Source organism: Nasonia vitripennis, assembly GCF_009193385.2.
Source record: "Nasonia vitripennis strain AsymCx chromosome 2 unlocalized genomic scaffold, Nvit_psr_1.1 chr2_random0007, whole genome shotgun sequence".
In the NCBI taxonomy this organism is placed as follows: domain Eukaryota; kingdom Metazoa; phylum Arthropoda; class Insecta; order Hymenoptera; family Pteromalidae; genus Nasonia; species Nasonia vitripennis.
In genome coordinates, this window is record NW_022279614.1 from 914,548 (window position 1) to 936,889 (window position 22,342).

At 37.3% G+C, this 22,342-nt stretch overlaps 3 protein-coding genes across 3 annotated transcripts in view; 1 reads left to right on the forward strand and 2 right to left on the reverse strand.

The window, feature by feature from the left end:
• LOC116416484 (SKI family transcriptional corepressor 1 homolog-B) overlaps positions 1-22,342 on the reverse strand; it is a 767,432-nt gene that overhangs the window by 654,341 nt on the left and 90,749 nt on the right. The window lies entirely within an intron of this gene.
• LOC116416487 lies at positions 17,320-18,080 on the forward strand. The gene is made up of 3 exons (XM_031925228.1): positions 17,320-17,455; positions 17,552-17,684; positions 17,770-18,080. The coding sequence occupies exons 1-3, from the start codon at positions 17,322-17,324 to the stop codon at positions 17,803-17,805; spliced, it is 303 nt and encodes a 100-aa protein (XP_031781088.1). The 5' UTR covers positions 17,320-17,321; the 3' UTR covers positions 17,806-18,080.
• Positions 19,989-22,261, reverse strand: LOC107981256. The gene is made up of 3 exons (XM_031925227.1): positions 21,997-22,261; positions 21,732-21,837; positions 19,989-21,383 (listed from the first exon to the last, which is right to left on the reverse strand). The coding sequence occupies exons 1-3, from the start codon at positions 22,134-22,136 to the stop codon at positions 21,288-21,290; spliced, it is 342 nt and encodes a 113-aa protein (XP_031781087.1). The 5' UTR covers positions 22,137-22,261; the 3' UTR covers positions 19,989-21,287.

Below are 22,342 nucleotides of genomic sequence, written 5' to 3' on the forward strand. Positions count from 1 at the left end.
CCAAAATTTTTAGAGAACCTTAGATAACCGATTTTTTGATTTTTATTTTCCAGCTAACAAACATATCACCAAAATGGTTGAAAATTTTTACAGCATATAGACTCTGGCATTCTTTATCATCATGATTTTTTCCAAGACATTCGTAATCGTATTTCGAAGATAAGATTTAAGTTTTGAAGAAAGATTTAATAAAATATAATGATTGATGGTTATGCAGGGTATAAAAAGTAAAAAAAAAATGTAACTTTCGTATCCATGGTTCTCATAGGTTTTATAATCTGCGCAAAGAACTTAGCTAAGATATACAAAAGATTTATCTTTTGCCAAAATTTCAAGTTAATCAAAGCTTTTAAACTCCCGTAACCGTGCGACATAGAAAACCCATTTTTTTATGTTTTTGATTTTTATCTTGGCCGATGCTAGACGTCTGACCGATCCGTTTTTGACTGTAACTGTCGTACAAATAGCCAAAACTGTAAATGTGACGGAGATAATGTTATAAACATAAGGGATAACCATACAAAATATTAAAATGAACTTATGACTGTGCACGACAAAATTAATGATTTTTTGAAAAATTGTGGACAAATAACAAAAACTAAATACACACACGCGCATGTATATATATATATATATATATATATATATATATATATATATATATATATAATTTCACATTTATCTGAATAAAAAAATAGGTAATGATAACTTATACACCTATTTTTTCCACACCACCCATAAGGTAAATGAAAAGGCGCGTTTTTTTCTCAGTCTACAATAATGTTATGTTTTATTTAAATTAATTTAAAATTTTTAATTTACATTAATTATTTCATAGAAATTTGAATATGTTTAAATTATGTATTTTATTCGTAAATATTTAATACTTCAATCACTTTTATTCAAAATTATATGAGTACATAAAAATTTCAAAATAAATTCATTTTTGTGGCCAAAATTCGCTCGACAAGCCAAATTGCAATCATTCTTAATGAAAAAAATTGCAAAATACTTGTACAATAATTTCTGTTCTTGTAGAACTGCTTATATTTAATAAAAAAATACATAATCTAAAAGAAAAATAGGGAAACACATGAGACTTAATAATGTAATTATCGAAATATTTATTAAAATCTCTATCTCACATACATACACAAGCGCGCGCGCACACACGGGGGGGGGGGGGGGGGCGTGAAATTACATTCCGGAATGCTCAGCGAAAATGAAAAAGCATATGGGAGAAGATCCGATACAGGCTAGACTCTATGGATAATGTTGTATCTAACGCATCCAACATTCATAAATCTGTTAAAAACGATCTATCGGCGATTATGATCCAGGTTAAGCGGCTTGAAAGAGGACAAGTGGCGCTGGAAAAAAGCAAGGAGAGCCTTGGATTGATGCTAAGTAAAGCGGAAATGTTACCAAACCAGCAGCATATTGTGAAATGCTTACTTTTTTCGCATTTTAATATTTTTACAATAAAAAAAAAATTCATAAGATCAATTATAATAAAATTGGTCAACCAACCCCCTTTCCATTAAAATTCAGCAAAAGATGATAAATTAACTCCAAATAAAAAGTCAATAAAAAAAATAAAGTTAAAAATATGATGTTAGAAATATCGAGGCATATTTATTAATTAATTAAATGAGATATGAACGAGAAACGACAACGTTATCAAAAATACAAACAAAAACGTGACAAAATTCAAAAAGAAATAAATAAAACCATTAAAGATTATAAAGCGCGATGAGGAGAAACTTAAGTTAAATCAGAGAAAAATAAAATCCGGACGCTATCACACACACACACATACGCACATGAAAAACGGTGCCAGGAGATCTTCTTTTGGAGCTACGACGCACCAAAGAAGTGGAATCGCAGAAACTATAAGAAGCGGTTAGAGCGGTGCTAGACAATGAAGCCACAATCAAAAGGCTTCAGCATGAAGTGGTCTTTGAAATATAAGACCTTGACATGCTTACCTCTAAACAGGATATGCTAGAAGCTCTGAGTAGAGAGTTTTTATAAGAGAAGGAAGTAAAGAAATCTCCAAAGAATCTATGACGTTACGCAGACCGCCGTCGTACAGCTGCCTGCCCAGATTGCCCAAAAGGCGATCGGATGGGGAAAGCTCACAGTAGGTTGGGTTAATTAGAGAATCAGGAAGATAAGTCAAGAGATGCGACCACCTAGATGTTATTAATGCCTGGGTTTTAGCCATATCGCAGAAATAGATGGTGTAGAATTTTGGAAAATTTTGAATAGTTTCGTTGCCAGAGAATAAAACGTATACGAAGTGCACTGAAAAAAAAAACACAAAAAAGAACTCATAGATTTACTTTGCACATATATTGATATTACTAAACCGAGCGTGTCCCACTTATATGTTATGTAACCCAACAACATATGGTTACATTGAGCGATCAACATAATTCTTATATCCCCGTTATTTTACAAAGTAAAATGATGAAAAACCTCTTTTGATAAGTATTCCAAAGTTGTAAATATTTCAATTTTTTATTTTGATTTTTCCTATAAAAACCAAGGTGGGGCAAATTAAAATAATAACGTGGGTGGATTGAGCAAATTCAGATCTATCTAATAGTACTTTTTTATTTATGTATATACATATTAGCGGGCTGGACTGGAGGACGGAGGTATAGTGATATCGACCACATCAAAAGGCTCTTGCCCCCCCCCCCCCCCCCCGAAGGATTGCTTGACAGTGGTACCGCGGGGTTCGGGCACATAGAAAATGGAGCTAGGCACCTTTACCAACGGTCGATAAAGGCAAAGAGGGAGTTCCCTGTTTACGGCTGGGTGTTTTGTCACGTGGCCGTAAGGGGGATGAGTTTAGTCGGTATGAATCTGACACACGGCTGACATTGATTGTAACGGTCCGGACTTATGTACTCCACGAGCGACGCGCGATAAATGCGAACGCGAAAAAATCCCGAAAAGGGAGTATATCAAAAAAGTGATCAGCGCCAAACCAATCAGCGGGCATGCAGCAGCAGCGCAGGCGCTCTAGAGGGGAAAGCGCACGGCAGTGGCTCGGCGCAGTAGTGTAATGCCCTATACACGATCCGGCGTGTAACTTCCTAGAACATATACATTTAAAAAAATCCTTAAAAACATCCAACTCTGCCTATACAGCGAGCGTACGGAATATTTCGGCCGTCCCCACTCTTCTCACCTCCTACGAAACCAGCAGCTACGCAGTAGTCAACGCAGCGACGGCAGGCCATCGACGCGCATGTGTGCGTGCGCGTCCCCCTTCTCTCTCCAGCTACCAAGCCAGCATTAGCAGCAGCGCGTTGTGTAACAGTATTTATGTGTATATGTGAGCGTAAGCGAGCGACGGCGAGTCGTGCGCATCCGAGTATGTTTGTATGAATGATAAATGTAAATATGAATGAATGATAGTATGATTATGCGAATGTGCGAATATTTTCGGCGGCTTGATGAGCGCTCGCTTAGCGCCCTATAAAAGGCCATGCGAGGCCTGTGTTCAATCACTAGCGGCAGCATTTTCAAGCGCTCTAGTCTACTTTGGCTGCACCTTTAAGCGCCTTAGTACATATACAGAAATCTACTGCAAAATTAAGCGTAGAATTTAATAATATTTAATAATCGCATAACAGAAGTCTTCATCAAAAAATAAACAAAATTGTAACTAAATCTGATTTAAAGAGAATAATAGCAATAATAGGCATTATGCTTATGTTAAATTATTTTTGTTAATATACACACTATTTTAAATATAAACAAGAGTTTATAATTATTGCGTTGCATATCCATTACCCACAATCCCGGACCTACTATTATTATTATTATTTAATTCATTTAAAATCAATTTTCTTTTTATATTATTCGTTAAATAATAATTTAAAGTAAAATCGATTTATTCCAAATCTGAATTCGGATCCACGGTTCAGATTTGCAAATGTTTATTACTTTTTCTAATAAATATTAGACTTATTATTTCTTTTATTAAAATCTAATATTAAAAAAGTACCAAGGACCAGTAAGAAGAAGTGATGAGCGTTTCAATGGCGATCCTGCCAGGATGTTGGTTTTTAAAATGGATGTGCAACATTTAGAGTAAAATCAATAATTATTGACAAAAGTATTCACCGTTTTTTTTTACAATTAGCAAGATACAGATCTGTTCTACGTACATTCTGTTTATTTTGCAGTCATTGAAAATTATAAAATATAAATTTATCTAAACATTATAAAACTAATGCGACGCATACCAACCGATCAATGGATCATAGAATCCACAAAGCAAAGCCGGGAGAATGAGATTAACCGAAAGGTTCAATTATTAAAAATTTCAAGAGCTTTGGATGTCCTATTTTTTTGTTCACGATCTCAAGATCAAAGGATAAAAGATCTTGAATTCCAAATTGCAATCTTAAACAATAAATTGAATGATATAACTAACGAAAATATTCAATATAAAATAAGACGCAATAAAATCTTAAATAAATTAAAAGACGAAAGTGATAACCAGATCCAACTTTTATGTATACTTGTAAATGATATGAAAAATGTTAAGAAAATCAATAAAGAAGTAAATATACACCATGAAATTATTTTAAATCTTATTCAGGATTTTATTAATGTCCAGAAAAAGTTGTGTTCATTATAAATACAATAACTTTTCTTTTTATATAACAATTTAAAAAATTATACAGACGTATACGGAGGCATAAACGAAATTAAAATGGTGGAATCGGGTAACACCACATTTTCCAGTACGCTTCGAAAAAGCGCTATGATCACCCGTAGTGTAGCCGCGAAAGAACTAAAATTACAATTAAACGAAACCCTTAATGCAGTACTTACTACAGATGACGCGAACCAGTCAGTGATCGACGATCCCTCATCAAACGCCAACTGGTCACGAAAAGTACACGAAGTACTAAGCTATCTGCTAGAAAAGGCAGACGAAACGTCAGGAATCGACTCAATCAAAGAATTTGGTACTATTATAGATACAAATATGATGAAATCATAATACATATAAATGATAAAATTGAAAAATTATCTTATAAAAGCAAAAGTTTATTAGAATCAAACATGGATCATCGCTATATAGAGATACTCGAGGAGGATACAACGATGAATGTTGATTCTCACTCACCTTATTTAAACGAATTAACGTATCGACGAAATGATCGTAATTCATTAGTTGATCCATACAATATTACTGATATGGAAATCAACGAAAAAATTAAATCCTGTGTAGTAAAAAATCCAGAAACGATCAATAAACTAAGAAATTTAATCCAAAAATATCATAAAGTATTCTATAAAAAACCTGGAAGATTAGTCGGTTTTGAATATAAATTAAAATTAAAAGAAAATCCTGAACCTTTCTTCATTTCTCCGTATCCAGTAAATATAAATATGAAAAGTAAGTTACGGGAGCAAATTGAAGTAATGCTAAATTGGAAGATTATACGTCGGTCAAGTAGTAATTTCATAAATCCATTTGTACCGGTAATAAAAAAGAACAATACAATTCGTTTATGTTTAGATGCACGCAAAGTAAATGAAATGTTAGAGGATGATCTTGAATCACCTCAAAACATAGAAGAGCTTTTACAACAATGTCACGGTGTTAAAGTCATGTCGAGTCTCGATTTAACGTCAAGTTTTTGGCAAATACCTTTAAGTGAGGAAAGTAAGCAGTATACTGCGTTTATGTTCGAAGGAAAAATATAGGAATTCGAGGTAGTTCCTTTCGGCACAAAAATAAGCAGTGCAGCTTTAATTCGTGGCTTCTTTCATGTAACGAAAAATTTTATTTTAAATTTCGTGGATGATTTTCTATGTATTTCAAAAAGTGAAAAAGATCTCCTAGAACACTTAGAAAAGCTATTCCAGAATTTGATTAAATAGAATTTCACGTTAAATCTTAAAAAATCAGAATTCTTTAAAAAAGAAACAAAATTCTTGGGTTTTATTCTCTCGACTACGGGAATTAAAGATAACAAAATTGATGCGATTAAAAATTATCCGATTCCTAAAAATATAAAACATTTACAAGCATTTCTCGGTACAATTAATTTTTACGCTAAATTCACAAAGAATCACGCTAATGAATTGATACCGTTATTAGAGTTAGTAAAAAAGGATAAACAAAAGAACTGGGAGTGGGGGGAGAGACAGCAGATAGCCTTTGAAAGAATTAAAACATTATTTAAAAAAGATGTCTGTCTATCCTACCCTGATCCATCTAAACCATATATATATTTTACGTTGCGATGCGTCTGATTTTGCTATCGCTGGTGCACTTTCGCAAATCGACGATAATGAGACGAATGGAGACGAACGTGTAATAATTTATATTAGTCGTACGTTAAAAGCGGCATAACTTACGTATTTTACTACAGAGAAAGAGTTTGTAACAAGTTCAGCACCGCAGCCAACTCGTAGCGGTATGAGTACCGCTACGCCGCGACGAAACCGCGTAGAGTCGCGTGCGCGATAATAAACACGTGCGAATTCGGCAATAGGCGCGAAAGAGATAGAGAGAGCGAGCGCGCGGGCTAATCCTTCAGGAGCGCGCTCAGATAGCTCTCGGCCTTCGTTAGGTATACACGCGACTTCGCTAGAATTTAAAAGGTCTCGCGGTATCGTTTGTGCTGTACTGTATCCAGCGATTCGAGACGCATTTTGTGTGTATGAGTGTGACGCGGAGCCAGGTGACCCCAGCCTTAGCATAGCAGTCCAGGGTGGTTACGGAGTCTTGCGGCCTGTCCAGGACTACGAGCGTCTTCGACGAAAGAGAGAAGGTTGCTCGACGCAGCAGTTGAATTCGAGGCCGCACTAGCATGCGAAGCCTCGTATCGAGCACCTCCGAAGCCTGGTGTGGCAATCGTCCCTAAATTCGCATTTAAGGGCGAAACGCCGAAGACTGGCGGTAAAACGCCGGTGGCAGCCATGGGGTTTGCGGAGCAAACCGACACCCTGCCCTTATTGGTTGACGCCATAGGCTGTTCGACACGAAGCTTACAGCAATGGCGCAACCGGCGAAGCACGCCAACGCGGGAGGAGGCAACAGGAAGTCAGCCCCTCAGCGAGGACGCTCCGGGCCTAGAAAAGAGAGAGGCAAGTCTCCTAGTCCGAAAGGCAAAGGCCAGAGATCTGGCGAGAATTTCAGTCAATCGGACCAAAGAGAGCAAAAGAAGCCAATAGAATGCTTCAAATGCCGTGGAAAAGGTCACATTGCCCGAGAATGTCCCTTGGGTAAGGGAAACGGCAAAAAGGAGGAGTAGGCGAGGTTACTGCTCTTCCTGAACCGTCGCGTGAGGAGTCATACCGAGAGGAGAGGCACGTGACAGAGGGCGTAGCCGATACCTCGCGCGGAACCTCAGACGATTTTGATCGCATGGTCGCACTGTTGTCCAGCGAGTCGCGCCAGCCGACGATATCGCCAAATGAAGACGAGTCGCGCTGGTGGGTACAAGTGGGCATCGGAGGGTTCAGAGTAAGAGCTCTCTACGACTCAGGCGCCGCTATGACCGTAATGAGATCGTTAGGACTTCAGATCGCTAGCGCCTGCGGTCGACCTTTGCGACAACGCGATGGCCGTAAAGCACAGCGTGCAAATGGTCAGACGTCGCCGATCGAGGGATTTGTGGACTTGCCATTCGACGTCACGCGTGTACAACGCCACGTAACGGTGGCGATCATGCCCGAAGCGACCAACGAATGTCTAGTTGGGACGAATTTCGGACACCTGTTCGGCGCAGTTCACGATCCAAATGAAAACGTCCTGTATCTGAAGAAGGAGCAAAAGATTGTCCAACTTCAGGTGGCTGCAATAGCTACAGCAGGGGCGATAGATATCGCCGCCGTTGGAGTCGCGTACGTCAGTGACGACGAGCACGCGCAGATTTGCAGAATGCTGGACAGCATCCTGTATAAATCCAATCGTACGATCGGACGGACGCAGTTGATTGAGCACGGGATAGACGTTGGATCGGCCAGGTCGATAAAACAGAAGTATTATCCCGTGTCGCCAAAAATAGAGGAGGAGATGTATCAACAAGTATGAGAATTACTTGCTGCGGGAATCATCGAACCCTCCGACAGTGCTTGGTCAAGTCCGGTAGTGATGGTGCGCAAAGCGAACGGGCAATATCGTTTTTGCGTCGACTTCCAGAAAGTTAATGCGCTGTCAAAGGCTGACGCATATCCATTACCTAAAATGGATGATATCCTTTGTAAACTGCAGAAAGGGAAGTACATATCGACGTTGGACGTTAGCAGCGCGTACCATCAAATACCGTTGAAGCCGGAGGCGAGATCTCTGACGGCCTTTACAGTTCCTGGGCTAGGTTTATTCCAATTCACGCGTATGCCGTTTGGTTTAGCCTACGCTGGAGCGACCTTCCAGCGAATGATCGACGAAGTGATCAGCCCAGAACTCCAGCCATACGCGTACTCGTATCTCGACAATATCATCATCGCGACAGAGACGTTCGAAGAGCATCTCGAGTACTTAGAGAAAGTGCTCCAGCGAGTGAACGCGGCTGGGTTGACGATCAACAGAGACAAAAGTGTCTTTTGCCGAGAAGAGGTGAACTACCTCGGTGTCCTGGTTAATCACGATGGTTTTCGAGTCGTGGTATCGCAAATTCTTGCAAGAATTCGCGACCGTCGCTGAACCGCTCCATCGCCTGACAAAATAAGGCAGAAAATACGAGTGGGGGACGGAACAACAAGACGCTTTCCAACAAGTGAAAGCGCTGATAGCGTCTGCACCGATTCTTCATCGCCCAGATTTTTAATCACAGTTCGTGTTGGAGACGGACGCCAGTGACACCGGGCTCGGCGCGTTACTTTTCCAAGTAATCAATAGAGAAGAGCGTGTTTTAGAATTCGCGAGCCGCACGGTGTCGAAAGCCGAGAGAAATTACAGCGTCACGGAGAGAGAATGTCTCGCTGTCATCTGGGATATACGGAAGTTCAAACCTTATATTGAGGGGTATCAATGTAAGGTCATCACGGACCACGGTAGTTTGCGGTGGTTATGCAACTTGCATAATCCCACCGGACGCCTAGCCAGATGGGCACTAGAAATGCAGGGCCACGTCTACACTGTGGAACATAGAAAAGACCTGCTAAATGCCGTACCAGACTCATTGTCTCGTATGTACGAAGAGGACGCAGTACCAGTCGAGGCAGTCGGATGGGCAAACGAAACCCAGGACGAATGGTACTGCGGAAAGGTCCGTGAGATACAGCTGCATCCGAGCAAAGATCCGCTGTATAAGATGTACAGCGGGCAGCTGTACTACTTCTGCCCGGATGAGAAATTGCCAGCGTCTATGAATGACGATACGGCATGGAAAGTCGTCGTGCCAAAAGAAAAGCGAGCAGAGTTCTTGAGAGAACGTCACGGCGAGCCATCAGCCGGTCACCAGGGGCGTGAGAAAACTTGTGCGCGCGTCGCAATGTACTATTACTGGCCCGGTATGTACACCGACGTTACTGAGTATGTTCAACGATGCTTCGTTTGTCAGCAATGCAAAATCGAGCAGCGCTCGCCAAGCGGCCTGATGGGGAAGCGAGTGATTACTTGGCCATGACAGATCATAGCGGGAGATGTCATGGGGCCGAAACCAAAGACCGCTCGAGGAAACGAATATATTCTCATATTCAGACTTGTTCACCCGCTGGATAGAATGCATTCCGATTAAGCGGGCGAACGCAAAGACAATCCTGCTGCATCTCCGAGAGCGAGTCTTCTTGCGGTACGGTGCGCCAGAGGTATTCCTGTCGGACAATGGCACAGAGTTCAAAAATAAAGCCATTGATCAGTACCTCAGAGAACAAGGTGTGCGGCATGAATTGACGCCACCTTATCACCCCCAGGCGAACCCGGTAGAGAGGGTGAATCGCACCATAAACAAAATGGTGCGAGCGCTCATCGAGGAGAACCATAACACATGGGTCGAGCGATTGAGCGACATCGCCTTCGGGTATAATACCGTACCCCATTCCTCGACAGGTGTGAGTCCGGCTATCCTAATGTACGGGACTCAACCGAGGAAACCTTCTGTGGCAAGGCGCAAGCAGGACGCCGCACAGTGGGAGAAAATGGACAAAATTCGAGCCACGCGTCATTTTTAATCGTAGAGCCATGATTTTTTTTTAAACTCTTTAAAAAAGCATCAAGTTTAAGCTACAGGTGCGGAAATTATTGTATCACCTTCCCCTAAACCAATGCGACCCCTAGAAGCCACCCCTACCAAACCACAAGCAGGCTAACTCATATATCCCAGGGAACAGCGAGTTAAATCGCTTTATTTTTTCTTAAAATAATTAAGCCACACACCATAAGCCAGCTAACCACCTAACCACTCACCCCCTACCCCTAGAAACCACCCCTACCAAACCACAAGCAGGCTAACTAACCTAACCCTGGGAACAGCGAGTTAAATCGCTTTATTTTTTCTCAAAATAATTAAGCCACACACCAGCAGCCAGCTAATCACCTAACCACTCACCCCTAACCTGCTTAACCCCTAGAAACCATCCCTACCAAACCACAAGCAATAAAACATGGTTTAAAAAAAAAATCTTTATTCATGTCGATTTTTCACATTGAAATCATTTAAGATTTAATGTTTAGAGCGAAGAAATCATTTAAGATTTAATGTTTAGAGCGAAGAAATCATTTAAGATTTAATGTTTAGAGTGAAGAAATCATTTAAGATTTAATGTTTAGAGCGAAGAAATCGTGTCCTCGAGACTTATACTTCAGTGTCACAGTTTAAATTTTGAAAAAAAGCACATAAAATGGCGGCTAACACGGGAAAATCGTGAAAAATTTCCAGAATTTTTTACTTGAGAATGATAGACTTTAGAAAAAATGTATTGAAGAAAAAATTCTTAGATTAAATAAAAAAAATACGTTAAAATTCTATCAGAATTTTTTGAAGATTTCTCGAATTTATTATATTATAGTATAATTTAATATAATTAAATCTATCGATCATACGAGTGTTTGATGGTTAAATGTTTATTTTTGAATTTATTAGATTATAGTATAATACATACAAATATTGATCATACGATTTTTCGATGGCTTAATGGCAACCTTGACGTGGTAAAGGGGCTTAAATCTATTTCAACGCAGATGACTAATAGCAGTTCATTCAACAATTACAGCTAACAAATAATGTGACTAATTTAATTGTAATAATGTCTTGAATTACGTGGTTATACGATTCTGCGTGTTTCCGGTCTGGCCTGTGGAGTAGGTTTTTATTATTTTTAGAAAAAATAAAGCGATTTAACTTTCTGTTCCCAGGGTTATGTTAGTTAGCCTGCTTATGGTTTGGTAGGGGTGTTTTCTAGGGGTAGGGGGTGAGTGGTTAGGTGGTTAGCTGGCTTATGGTGTGTGGCTTTATTATTTTAAGAAAAAATTAAGCGATTTAACTCGCTGTTCCCAGGGTTAGGTTAGTTAGCCTGCTTGTGGTTTTGTAGGAGTGGTTTCTAGGGGTTAGGGGTAAGTATTTAGGTGATTTGTTGGCTTCTGGTGTGTGGCTTAATTATTTTGAGAAAAAATAAAGCGATTTAACTCGCTGTTCCCTGGGATAGATGAGTTAGACTGCTTGTGGTTTGGTAGGGGTGGCTTCTAGGGGTCGCATGGGTTTAGGGGAAGGTGATACAATAATTTCCGCATACAATACATATAAATATTGTTCATACGATTTTTCGATGGCTAAATGTTTACTTTTTGAATTTATTAGACTATAGCATAATACATACAAATATAATTAAATCTATTGATCATACGATTTTTCGATGGCTAAATAAAGTTTAAATTTAAATTAAATTTTCTTCCGTAAAATCTAAGAATATTTCTCTTCAGTAAAATTTGTTCTATTACGTCTGTTATAACATAAGGCATACGTGCGTTCTGTTGATTCTAACTCTATGTATTTATTTTTTGTTAATTAATACAGCTACGACTAAAGAATCAATCAACTTTTATTTCATATTTTCTGTTTCTACATTAATAAACACATGGATTTCAATTTTAATTGAGGATGTAAAATTACTTAACTTTTTTCTTATATTTCATATCAGCAGTATTGATTTTTAAGATTTATTTAGAAATTAAATAATGGATATATTGATTTTCTTAATAAAATAAATACTTAGGTGAAAACGAAATGGTATTTACTTTGTCAATAATAATTTTCTGAAGGGGTATAAAATTTATTAAATAACTACAACGTAGAATTATTTAAGAACTAAAATAATGTTACTCAATATAGAACACTCATATTTATGTGAATTAATATAGAATCATACTAATGAGCAAAATTGTATTCTCGACATAGTTGTAAATGATGTAAAAATAAAGTATGCACTTTCTGAAAGACATACACAGCATCTAAGAAACCAACTAACCAAAACATTTTTTCCAAAATATAAACTAAAATGGCAAGATATTTCTCGAAAGAAAGATGTTTTTAAATCTAAACACAAAGAATTTTTTGAAAATTTTTTTGTGTTTCAGTTACTTGTCGAAGCTTCAACGTCAAATATAAATACTTCAACATCAAATATGAATATCAATCATGAATAATGAAGCTTTAACATTATTTTCTAGTAATACTTCACGTACTTCTGAAAAATTTTCTAATGTTCGTAATATATGTCGACCTCATATAACTTATGACAAAGGATGTTCAAAAACAAAAAATAGACGAGCTCGTGAAATCTCTGTAAAGCATTCTAAAGAGGAGCTATCGTTGGCGCTAAAATTAAAAGAACAAACATCTTCAGCAGATAATACTACGGATACTATAGAAAATGTATGTAGTACCGAATATACAAATAAAGTATTAGCGATGTTTATGGACTTAGATTTAACAAAACGAACATATGAGGAATTAAGGAACTACACTTACAATATGCATGGAAATAAATTATATCCACGTTATTCTGCAATCGTAGAAGCTAAAATAGCTTGTTACCCTGAGCATATTACTTGTTTTAATAGTGGATCGAAAGTTCATTTTATATCTTTGCTAGAACATACTATAAAACGGATTCTAATGACTTTAGATAAAGAAGTATTAACAAATGCAACGAAAAGTTTAATATTTGTGGGCAAGTGGGGAATGGATGGAGCTTCAGGACAACAGACGACAAGATAAAAATGGAATTTTGGTGATGTCGACTCCACTGATCTTGAATCAAGCTATGATAACTCTGTTTATCAAACTACAGCCACTGGCGCATCTGTATTTATTTGTAATTTTGTACCTATGCAGCTAAGGACTACAAAAAACGAAATTTTATGGGTTAACAAAAAACCTTCACCCGTGTTTTATTGTCGTCCAATAAATTTCAAATTTCTTAAAGAAAGCGATAAAGTAACCGAGAAACATTACAAAAATATTTCAGCATTGCTAAAGAAAATAAACTACTTTGAATGTATGGAGATGGCATTTGACGTAGCATTTGACATAAAATGTACCATGATAGATGGCAAAGTATGCAATGTTTTAACTACACAAAAGGCTTCTTCTTGCTGCAACATTTGTGGAGTTAGTCCTAAAGATATTAATGATATGAATTTTGTCTTAAAACTTGAGGGCAATACAGAGTTTTACCAATGGGGATTTCCTATCTTACACACCTGGATTCGATCCATGGAATATATTTTACATATTTCTTATAATCTAGATTTTAAGAAAGGATCAGCAAGAGGTTCAGATAAAGATTTGAAAAAAGAGAGAAAATCGTTAGTTCAGCAGTCTTTAAAGAGCAAACTTGGTTTAACAGTAGATGTAGTCAAGCAAGGTTCTGGAACAACTAACACAGGAAATGTGGCACGTTCTTTTTTTGCCAAATCTAAAGCACAAAAGAAGTTAATTTAAACGCATTAAAAAAATATTGCTTGGAAACTGCTAAAAAATGCACAGAAATTTAGCCGTGGTATAAGATGCCATCTTCTGTGCATAAAGTGCTAATACATGGATGTGACATTATGAGGACATTTGATGTACTTATTGGGTATTTTTCAGAAGAAGCCCAGGAATCCAACAACAAAATATTTCACCATGCTCGAGTTCGACATAGCAGAATGTATGAAAGAAGAAAGACGAATGAAGATATAATTCATTATTGCTTAGTTTTATCGGATCCAGTCATAAGCAGCTTGCGAGATCTTGAAGAAAAAAAAACTAAAGAATTAACTTCACAAGCTCAAACATTTCTGATGAAATGATAATTCAGTAATTCTAATCCTCAATAAATGTCTCAACTTTGCTATGTAAAAGTTATAAAACATTACAAATATAAAAACTAAAAAAAATTAAAAACAAAAATAAAAAACAAAAAAAACTCTTTGAAGACTGCAACCTTGACGTGTTAAAGGGACTTAAATCTGTTTCAACGCAGATGACTAATAGCAGTTCATTCAACAATTACAGCTAAAAATAATGTGACTAATTTACTTGTAATAATGTCTTGAATTACATGGTTATACGATTCTGCGTGTTTTCGGTCTGGCCTGTGGAGGGGTTTTTATTATTTTTAGAAAAAATAAAGCGATTTAACTTTCTGTCCCCAGGGTTATGTTAGTTAGCCTGCTTGTGGTTTGGTAGTGGTGATTTCTAGGGGTCGCATGGGTTTAGGGGAAGGTGATACAATAATTTCCGCACCTGTAGCTTAAACTTGATGCTTTTTTAAAGAGATTAAAAAATAATCATGGCTCTACGATTAAAAATGACGCGTGGCTCGAATTTTGTCCATTTTCTCCCACTGTGCGCCGCCGCAGAAGAAGAATTTCAGCGACGCGCGATCGATGCATGACATAATCGCATGTGGGATTCATCCCAGCTGCACGAGCAGGCGTCACAGAGGACGCAAGACGCGCAAGATCGCCAGAAGCGCTACTATGACGCCAAGCGTAAACCGGTGTCGGAGACTTAGTGATGAGGCGAAATCGCTTGTTGTCTTCTGGAGCGGAGCAACGTTCCGCGAAGTTAGTGCCACCATATATTGGGCCGTATAAAATAGTAGAAATACGCGGCACCAATACTTATCGACTTGTCGATGAGGTGGGCGCGCAAGTAGATGTTGCACCAGCTGAAGCCCGCAGACGCGGGTACTAGCGAAGTACCAGCGCAAAGCGAGCGAGACTCTGTCTGCGAACAGAGCGATGTAGCGTCCGAAGCGAGCGAAGTCGCCGGCCGTCCGAAGCGAGCGGAAAAGATGCGCGTGACCGTAATAAACCCTGCGATCAAGAAGAGAGGCCGTCCAGGAAAAAAGGTGTACACGGCTAGGCGTGTGAGACCTACGCCAGAGACTCCCAGAGCGGAGATTGACACCGAGAAGAGGAGGCCTGGTCGTCCGAAGGGTTCGCGCAACCGCGGGCATACAACGACAACTACTAACCCGTCGACATCACCACAGAAAACGCGCGTGCAAAGGACTGCGGATCTAAAGTAGGATTTATATGCTTAGGGATGAGTCCAGAGGAGCTGCAAGCAGCCTTTGAGCGGGTGAAGACCGCCTTAACCCGCGAGGAGGAGTGGCCACATGAGGTCATCAGGGAGGTGGGCGAGGGAGAAGATCCCTGGAGTGCATTCCCTCCCGATGACGAGGTGGAAGCATACCTCGCCCCGGAGACGGAAGGAGAGGAAGAGGGGGCGTTGGCGATATGCCGTCAAAAACCACCTGCGCTGGTTGCTGGCGTGGGCGAAACCACCGCGACGGGTCCTCGACCTGTCCTCCGCGAAGACTGCACTGCGGAGGGGCGTGCACCGCCGGCTCGCTCGAAGGCGATGGAGGAGCCTTCGAGCGAAGAGGCAGCCGAAGCGGCGTGGAATCAACACCGCGCTAAGTTGGTGGAAGCGCTGGAAGCCACGCTGGATACGCGCCGGCTGGAGGGTGAGGCGTACCGACTGTATACGCAGTCGGTGCGAAAACACGGCGATGCCTTTCGCCGGTGCGCCTGCAAATGGGCGCGCCTGCTCGAGGAGGGGCAAGTGCAGGGATGTTAAGCCACCTTGCATGGGTGTGCACACGTACGCACACGCGTGCGCATAAGTCCGCGTACGTGTACAAGAGCAATCAGCTTCGTCGTCTGGGCACTGTAAAAACTTTATTTTACAGTTAAAAATAAAGTATATTTGGAAGTTTAAACTTGTGTTCAAGGTAAGAAAAACTATTGCTCTTTATAATTTTCATATTTATCGTGAGTTTTCGTAATAACAAATTATTATACTGCAAAGTTAATAGTGGATAACCTATAACTTGCTCTGACATAGTTGGTAAATAAATGAATAAAAATGAAATTTATAGCTTTCAAAGCAGCCATTATATTATAAAATATATAATTGCCAAAATATTTTAACACAATAATTTATAATTAGTTCATTAAAGGTTAACTTTCATAAGTACATATATGTAGCATTACAGTGGCTTTTAAAATTCATTTACATAAAAAAAATGTTTCTTTGAGTTGTTGTTAGTATGTACCTTAATTGTTATCAAGATTTTGCAGTTTAATAGATGTTTAGTATTTGACAACTAGTTATAAAAATATCTAATCGCGTACCGTACCCTAAACTTTTATAATAACAAGTTATTATAAAGTTAAGTAACTGAAACCGTTCTTTCAAACTTAATGAGCATGACATGTATATATTTAATTACAGTATACAATAAAATACTACAATTAAATTATACACTCGAGCAGTATAATTTTAAGTTTTTAAAGTTTGAAATTTTATAAAATAACCTCTGACGGGTAGAATAGTGCATGTATGTATGTGTGCGTGCTTGTGCATGTATTAAACTTAATAATTAGGACACGCTCAAAACCAATAACGACAAAACAATTTTTGTCATTTAAGGAAAATAGAGGTGTAATATATGTGAATTTGTGAAAAGATTACGGTAACGGATTTACATTAGCTGCCAGCTCTGTTGTAATTTTCACCTGGTTAAGATATCTGTTCGACTATTCTGAAAAGGATTACTGTAACTGATTTTCATTATCTGCCTTTGTTTAAAATTTCACCACGAGACCTACGTACATCTTTATCAACCATCTTTATAAAGTGCTTATGTGATACTCGTGCACTACACTTCATTTGACTTGACCGAACCAAGTCATCCAGTTGTATTATACATTATACTAGTGCAAAATGTCTTGTTTAACAAACCTGAACATTGATTGTGGCTTGTCGAGTACATTAGATACGAACATTCAATTCTGCTTGGTAACGTTGTTTTTATTTGTTTTTTGTAGGTAGAAAATGGGTAAATTTCATGAAAATTGGGATGGTTTCATCCCTCTAAGAGATTCGAATAATAAAGTCTGCGGTGCTGAGTGCCAAGGATGTAAGAAGAGATTGGTTAAAAGAGACTCTGACACTCTTCTTAATCACAAGTAAGTTATTGTGTAATTCGGAAATAATTACTATAACTTTCTCAGTTACTGTTATGATGGATAATAAAATAAAAAAAAATTATTTGTTTTTCAAAGGAATTATTGTAAGCGGACAAAAAATGTGGAAGCCTTGCAAACACGTGATGTAAATGTTCAATCAAGTGATTCAAATGCATTGCTGCCACGTTCAGAACCTGTAGATGATTCACAAGAAGTTGAAACATCTAATGTAAGATTATTTGAATTTTTGTTTGTATTAAATAATTTTTAAAGTGAAGCATGTTAATACAATATTTTTTTAATCATAAATATAGAGGACATCACTTTATGCATTTAAGCTTATCACATGATATGATGATGCAATTTTTCGAAGAGGCTTTAGCCAATGAGGCATTTGAAATTCTAGGAGATTATTTAGATAAAGGTGGAGCATTCAAGCGTCTATTTGAAAAAAATTCGACTTTCTGTTCTGAAAGGTTTTGGCACATAGCCAAAGTTTACTGTAAAAAAGAATTACCTAATTTTGCCTTGAATATTTTAAATATCGCAGCTATACCAAGAAAAATCAACATGAATAAGTTTTTAAAATTAAGATCTGATTTAGTTGATAATGCGTCTGAAGATCGTAAGCAATATGTAATGTTACAGATTTCACTTATGATAAATGAAAAGTAATTGACTTACCTTAGCTTCTATTTTAATTTAAGTTCGTTTGCAATTTAACGTAAAACAGAGATCAAAATAAACAGATAAAATTTGAGACTAATTTTTAATATATAAGGAAATGTAATGGCAACTTTATGAGAATTATAGTACTAGTTGAAGGTTTTTTCTTGTTGAAGACTACTTAGTAGTGCTTAGTATTTAGTATTGACTTTTTTTTATAAGATAACAAGTTGAAATGGCAGAATTTTAATCTGATGAACAAAATGTTAATAAAGATTATTATTAACACTACAGATAATGATCAGCTTATCTTTGTGATTGTCACTTTGTGATACTAGTTTAATAAATGATGAAATAGACTAAATGAAGAAGCATGATAACAGTTTCAACATCTGTGATGTTAATAGTCAAATGTTTTGAATGGGAAATATTTTAGTTTAAAAGAAGCGTTATCACATTATTCTTAAATAATTTTCTGTTTGCTATGTAATAATTTAATTATGTATAGAGCGTTGTAACACGTTACATCACGTTTATTTTGTAAGTTTGGTTGTATTGACACATAATTGCGTTCGATAAGTCAGTTATGTATACTTTTAACGATGGAAATAATAAAAGTTCAATATTTTGTAAAAATATATAAAAATATTTATGAACATAGAGAGTGAGAGAGAGAGAGAGAGAGAGAGAGAGAGAGAGAGAGAGAGAGAGCTAATGCAGAGCCGAAGCACAGAGAGAGAGAGCTAAAAGAGTGAGAGTAGGCTCAGAGGGAGAGAAAGAGAGCGAGAGAGAGCGAAAGGGAGGGCGAGTGAGAGAAAGAGACAGTGAGCCAGAGAGGGAGGGCGAGGGAGTGGGAGAGAGAGCTGAAAGTGAGAGAGAAAGCTCAGAGAGAGGGAGAGAAAGTGCTGAAGGAGTGAGAAAGCTCAGAGAGAGGGAGAAAGAGAGAGAGTGCTGAAAGAGAGAGAAAGCTCAGAGAGAGAGAGAGGAGAGTAGACTCTCTTTCTCTCTCTTAGACTTTCTTACTCTCTTGGGCTCTCTCTCTTTCTCTCTCTTTTTCAACTCTCTCCTCTTCTAAGAGAGAAAGAGAGAGAGCCCAAGAGAGTGAGAGAGTCTAAGAGAGCGAGAGAGAGAGAGCTGAAAGAGAGAGAAAGCTTAGAGAGAGTCTTATAGAGAAAGATAGAGAGCCCAAGAGAGAGAGAGAGAGAGAGAGAGAGAGAGAGAGAGAGAGAGAGAGAGAGTCTAAGAGGGAGAGTTTTTTCATGGTAATATTTATTTAAAAATAAATTCTAGATGTATCTTACAAAGCTGCAGTAGTACTAAAAAGAAATCTAATAAACGTCAGCGCGGTAGAAATTAATAGTATGATTATTACTTTTTATAAAAACTTGCGGTATATCATATGAGGATCATATGAGAATCATATGAGAATCATATGAGAATCATATAAGAATCATATGAGAATTCGGTCGAAATTATCATATGATTCTCATATGAGTGCTCGTATGATTCTCATATGATTCTCATATGAATGCTCATATGAATGCTCATATGATTATCATATAATTATTCTCAGCCGGGCAAGAGAGAAAGAGTCTAAGGGAGCGAGAGAGGGAGTCTAAGAGAGAGAGAGAGTCTAAGAGAGAAAGAGAGAGAGAGAGAGAGTCTAAGCGAGATATAGAGGGGGGAGGAAGGGAGGGAGAGAAAGAGAAGTTTGGTTGTTTTGATTAATTGCAATGCTTTCGATAAGTCAGTGTCGGAGATGGAAATAATAAAGTTCAATTTTGTAAAAATATATAAAAATATTTATTAACATTTAATCGATTGTTACATGTTTTCTTTTCGACTTTTTATTTTTAGGTTTGCGATTTGAAATTCCAGCTCTGATATTTAAATATGGTAAAGAATGGTATATATCCAGTAAATAAACGTTATGCACGTAAGTCCATTGTGAAAAAAGCCCTTCAAGTAAAGCGGACGAAGCAGGCATTTGCATTAGCTTAATAGCGAAATTAACTAAGTTTGGATAACGATAACGAAGTAATCTCCAGAATCCTATTGGACTTTTGCATTTTTCCGCAGATCTGCGTACATCTTGCCTTTGTGTGATAAATAATTGCAACTCTTGAAAAGATTGTAGATCTAAGTGTTCTTCTAAAAATGAATTAACAATATTTTTTTGATTTTTATCTAATAATTTCCCTTCATATTTGTGATGCAAAAAATTTGCTGCATATGCTACAGGCCAAATTGCTTTTTTTATTCGCAGGCGGATCACGTCATCAAACTCGTGTGTCGGAAGTCTTAGCGACAACCATGCTTCGGTTGAGTCAGCGATATTAAAGTGCGGATCTTGACACTTGTTTATTAATTTACAAATCGGATCAAGGTTTTTAATTACATTTTTAAGTTGGTTTTCAAATTCTGCAGAAAATAGATCGTCGGCAATTTTTTCTAAATTTTCGACATCTTCAATTAAAAATATTTCTCGCAAAGTAGGTAAATTTGTAATAATACTAACGCATATATCTCGTATATAGCAGAATCGAGTGTCCGGAAAATTTTTTAAATTAGTACCTCCTAATCTATTTACTAATGAAGCCATTTTTGGCTCATGAAAAGCATTAATAATATCGCGGAGTTTCTTTATGAAATCGTCGTCTACAAAACTTTTCATCAATAAATTTGCACTATGGCTAGAACACGTTGACTGAAGTAATTTTTCACCACTGCTAGTTTGTGCTAATCTACTTCCGCATACTATTTTGCTATCATTGTCAGTAATTATGGCATAAACATTAGTTTCATACTTAACTTTAGCTAATTCGACAGCCCTATTAATATTATCAGCTAAACTTTCACCATCTTCTCTTTCAAGGGAGGTGTCGTTAAACGTTAAGTATGCTTGAGTTACGTCACTATTTCTAAGAGAAAAAACTAAAAACTTTCGATTAACATTTTTATTACGCCAGCCGTCGACTAACATTACACTGTCCGTCCCTTTCAATAATCCTTTTTTTTACTTTCAATGTCCTTGTGCATTTCGTTTAAAACACTGCCACCAAGAGTTTTCCGGCACGGTGGCTTGTAATTAAAATTCAAAGCACACAATGAATTAACAAACTCTAAAAAGTATTGATTTTCAACAGTTTTAAAGGGTATGCTGCAGTCAAAAAAAAAACATTGCTAATTTTTTATCTATTAAATACTTTTGAGTTTCTATATCAAAATTATTAATGTCTTCCTCAGTTTCGTATTCCTCTTCCTGAAACACAGAAAAAAATTTTCTTTCTATTTTTGTTATATATCAATCAGTCAAATAATTAGATTTGAATTTTATTCCAGCTTCAATTTAAGGTAAAAGTACACTAAAATTAAAAAAAAAAAATGTTTCAAAAACTCGTTTATTATGCTTTTATATTTATGAAGCAATAAGTTATTAATTGTAAATGCGTAGCGTTATTCTCGGACTTTATTTAGGCTATTTCACTTGTTTTAGAATAAAATGAAATAAGAATTTCCGGATTGGTAACTTTATTAAAATTAGCATTGATTGCCTAAAGGCAATTTATCTCTTTGAATTATCCAATAGTATATTTTTAAAAATACGTACGTTATCGTTAATTGGTGAAGAGCATCGTTGAACATTTTCATTGTCGTCCTCAGCCTGGCGAATAATCATGGCACCTTCTCTTTCGAGTCGACTTTTACAATAATCACTAAAAGATTTAATAACGATGTATGAATAAATGTAAAAAAAGAAAATATTATAGCAAAAAAATATTACAACCATGAACATTAAAACAGTTAAATAAAATACAATAAATATAGTACAATATTTTTAAGCAACAGATCATCCTTGTAAAACGTTTGTTTACCGATGAATGTGTAATCTTGTCTGGCTGATGGTTTCCAAAAGAGCTTGGCAGTCATTGCACATAGCTGCTTCGATAACATTAGTTTGCGAATTTCGTACTTTCGTAAAATGTGACCAATCTATCCTAGTTTTCCTAATCATGTTGACCCTCGTTACACAACCTGTAAAAAAGAAGAAAAAAAGATTCTCATAATCAGAATTAACATGAAATTGATTTTGAGCGTGTCCTAATTATTAAGTTTAATACATGCACAAGCACGCACACATACATACATGCACTATTCTACCCGTCAGAGGTTATTTTATAAAATTTCAAAATTTAAAAACTTAAAATTATACTGCTCGAG

What these genes read in the sequence shown, in the direction of transcription:
- LOC116416487 (XM_031925228.1), top strand. Translation starts at nt 17,322, where the DNA reads ATGGGTAAATTTCATGAAAATTGGGATGGTTTCATCCCTCTAAGAGAT. An exon ending in GACACTCTTCTTAATCACAA is followed by an intron (nt 17,456 to 17,551) that starts GTAAGTTATTGT and finishes TGTTTTTCAAAG; the next exon opens with GAATTATTGTAAGCGGACAA. An exon ending in AAGAAGTTGAAACATCTAAT is followed by an intron (nt 17,685 to 17,769) that starts GTAAGATTATTT and finishes TCATAAATATAG; the next exon opens with AGGACATCACTTTATGCATT.
- LOC107981256 (XM_031925227.1), bottom strand. Translation starts at nt 22,136, where the DNA reads ATGATTAGGAAAACTAGGATAGATTGGTCACATTTTACGAAAGTACGA. An exon ending in ACAAGATTACACATTCATCG is followed by an intron (nt 21,838 to 21,996) that starts GTAAACAAACGT and finishes TAAATCTTTTAG; the next exon opens with TGATTATTGTAAAAGTCGAC. An exon ending in CTTCACCAATTAACGATAAC is followed by an intron (nt 21,384 to 21,731) that starts GTACGTATTTTT and finishes TCTGTGTTTCAG; the next exon opens with GAAGAGGAATACGAAACTGA.